The sequence below is a fragment of the Helianthus annuus genome, chromosome 12, assembly GCF_002127325.2.
Source record: "Helianthus annuus cultivar XRQ/B chromosome 12, HanXRQr2.0-SUNRISE, whole genome shotgun sequence".
In the NCBI taxonomy this organism is placed as follows: Eukaryota; Viridiplantae; Streptophyta; class Magnoliopsida; order Asterales; family Asteraceae; genus Helianthus; species Helianthus annuus.
Window position 1 is genome coordinate 4590019 of NC_035444.2, and position 3288 is coordinate 4593306.

Consider the following 3288-nt stretch of genomic DNA (forward strand, 5'->3'; position numbering starts at 1 on the left):
AACCACCGAATTATATACTCGAAAGGAAGTAAGGGAAAATTAGTAGGCTACAGTGACAGTGACTATGCAGGCAATGTAGATGACAGCAAGAGCACGTCGGGATATGTTTTTCATCTCGGATCAGGAGCAATAGCTTGGCAGTCAAGAAAACAAAAAGTGGTGGCCCTATCTTTGACCGAAGCAGGATACATCGCTCTATCACAAACTGGGTGTCAAGCTCTGTGGTTAAAAGGAGTCCTTAATGAACTTAACATTAACACAGAATGTCCACCAACTATCTTATGTGATAACAAATCGACTATAAGTCTGGCCAAAGACCCAGTTTATCACGGAAAAAGTAAGCATATACGGGTCAAGTACCATTTTATTCGAGAACTTATCAAGAATGACGATGTGGAAGTCAGATTCTGCATCACCAAAGAACAAGCAGCCCATACTGACCAAAGCACTGCAGTTAAAAGATTTCAAATGAATTAAAGATGCTCTTTATGTTACCATGATCTAGCTTACGGGAGGGAATATTAGATAATATAAGCTAGATAATATTTAGTTAGATTATGTTATTATGTTATTTAGTATAAGTTTAGAGACGGTTATAAGTTTAGAGACGGTTATGGTCTTCCAACCGCTCGAGTATATATGTATCATATGTCATATTTTATCATTTACCAATTCTTAATAAAAGAACACATTCATATTTTCTCTCAAACCCTAATTTTCAGTCACAGAAAACAGATTCAGATTCAATAAAAAATACATTTTTCATGAACTTGATCCCAGTTTAAGTGAGCAAGAAGCATGTTAAATGACCGCAATAAAACACACACTGACACACACCACATCTCTAATTTATTACTTTGTTAAGTTTTTGCAGAATAGATTCATGGTGTACAATTGGAAATCAAAAAGTAGGAAGTTAAAAGGGTGTCATTTCATATATTGATTGGGTGACACCAAAGTCTCAATGCATTTTCCTCTTCGACGGATACCCGTGCCCATGTCAGTAACAACCCTAGTGGAATTAAGTGGATCATTTGGATCTGTTATGCAAAGGCACTCTCCATAACGCATGAGCCAATTTCCATCCGCCATCAAGTGCAGAGGTTGCACACACCAAGTGCAACCACAAGCAGCATTGGTGCAAGTAACCACCTTCATCCAACTATCCCCATCCCCATCCATCCTCCACAACTCAATCCTGCGCCATAAGTCTGAATGGTGGAGCATCCAAACGTGAATGCAGCCTCTTAGAACAGTGAAACCCATGCATATTGCTGTTGAATCTCTAAAGAAGGGAGTTGTTACCTCTGTGAACTTTTCGGTCTTCAAATCGAGACTTATAACTAAATGTGACTTATTTATAGCCTCATCATATTTTAGGAAATAGAGTTTTCCATTCAACAACGCACAATGGTTAGAAATCCAGCGATGGAAGTTCTCGGTTGACTCAATCTTTCTCCACAAGTCAGATTTCAACGAGTATATATAAGCATCACAAGAATTGGTTACACGTAGAAGCTTGTAGTCATCTTCAGAAGAGGTATAATACAACACAGACGCTCTCGTTGTGGTCTCATAGCATTCTTTATGAGCATTGGTTTTTGACAAGATTCTATACTCACATGTCAATGGATTCCATAAGACCAGATCAGAGTAGTATTCCTCCTCCACATTATCTTGTTCGATTATTCCTACGCACACCAATCCGTTGAAAGATGTTATGATTGACACGTTTCGAGGACTATCTACTTTAAAAGGCAGAGAGCGAGGGGCAGTTAAACCATCTTTCGGCGATTCACAGTCGATAGTGCGGAAGGTGCATGATGATGATGTTTTGGGTATGAAGAGTAGTTTGTGGCGATTTTGATGGTGCAGGTGCATGTTGGTAAACATCGGAGTGGTTAGGAAGGAGTGCCATCCTTTGGAAACACACTTGAAACGGACTACAGATTTGGCCGGAAGCCTTGCTAGTATGTGGAACAATACTATGTCTGGTGAAAGCTCAGCCGCCATGGCTTTACGTCTTCTATGAGAATGATGTGTTTTTTTTGCCGCCATGGCTTTACGTCTTCTATGAGAATGATGTGTTTTTTTTGCCGCCATGGCTTTATGTGTTTTATTTTATGAACGATGTTATGGAAGATATTTAATAGGCTTCCCAAATCAAGATTTGGTTTTAAATTAAGTTTATCCGATACTTTAATTTTGATTTTGATCTTACAGAATTTTCGGTTTAGGATATAGGTTTTTTTTTTCTAATAATTTACTATAAGTTTATTGTATTAGGGTAACTAAACCGATTCTAATTGGTTCTGTTGATTTTAGGGGCTGTTTGGCTAAGCTTATTTTTTTTTTACTTATTTACTTATTTGCTTATTTGAAAAGCAAATAAGTCATAATGGAATGACTTATTTACTTATTCCTCTTATATAATAAGTTAACCCAAACACCTTTTAACTTTTCAAAAAGTAAATAAGTCACTAAAATAAGCTTAGCCAATTCTTATTAGAAAATAACAATCAAATTATAAGGGATAACATCAAATATATTAATTCGGTAATCCTTGACTAATTTAAATCCCCTCTCATAACTCTTACACCACCATGGTCCAATTGTCTTACTTACCTCATGAGCCGTTTGTTGGTGTGGGATTATGATGACACTTACAATTGTTGTTTTGTGTATAAGGTATAGGATCATGGGTATGTTTGGCAAAAGTAGCTGGTGGCTAGAAGCTGGTAGCTGGTAACTAGTAGCTATAGCTTTTTAGATACATTTGTTGTTTGGCGTAGTAGCTAGAGTTTTTAAGAAAATGTATAAAATGATCAAAATGGACATAACTAAAAATTTAAAAAGTTTGTGCATTAAAAAGTTCATTATCTTTAGAGGTTAAAAAAGTTATTTTTTTCCTTAAAAGCTTGTAGCTCCTCCTAAACGCTACTAGTAGGAGCGTTCAACCAAAAGCTTCAAACTACTAACCTAAAAGCTTTAAGATCCTTCCACCAAACAAGGTTTTTTATTGAGTATGAGCTTTTTCTTAAAAGCTTAAATCTAGAAGCTGCTAAAAGCTCCTAAAAGCTCCATGCCAAACATACCCGTAATTATGATAACACTTACAATTGTTGTTTTGTTTATAAGGTATAGGATCATATATAAACAGGCCAACAGTTTAATGACATGTGTCCTCAACTAAAAAATTGATCTAAAGGTATTTTAAACTTTTTATACTCTTTTATTTATATCTAGAGTAAAATGCACGGATAGTCCTTGTGGTTTTACAAAATAACA

At 36.0% G+C, this 3288-nt stretch overlaps 1 protein-coding gene across 1 annotated transcript; it reads right to left on the reverse strand.

Annotated features, from left to right (window-relative positions):
* Positions 1 to 927: 927 nt before the first annotated feature.
* Positions 928 to 2103, reverse strand: LOC110896289 (putative F-box protein At1g60370). Its single transcript, XM_022143730.2, has one exon. It carries the CDS (start codon positions 2101 to 2103, stop codon positions 928 to 930), a length of 1176 nt encoding a protein of 391 aa, XP_021999422.2.
* Positions 2104 to 3288: the final 1185 nt, after the last annotated feature.

What these genes read in the sequence shown, in the direction of transcription:
- LOC110896289 (XM_022143730.2), bottom strand. Translation starts at nt 2,103, where the DNA reads ATGGCGGCAAAAAAAACACATCATTCTCATAGAAGACGTAAAGCCATG.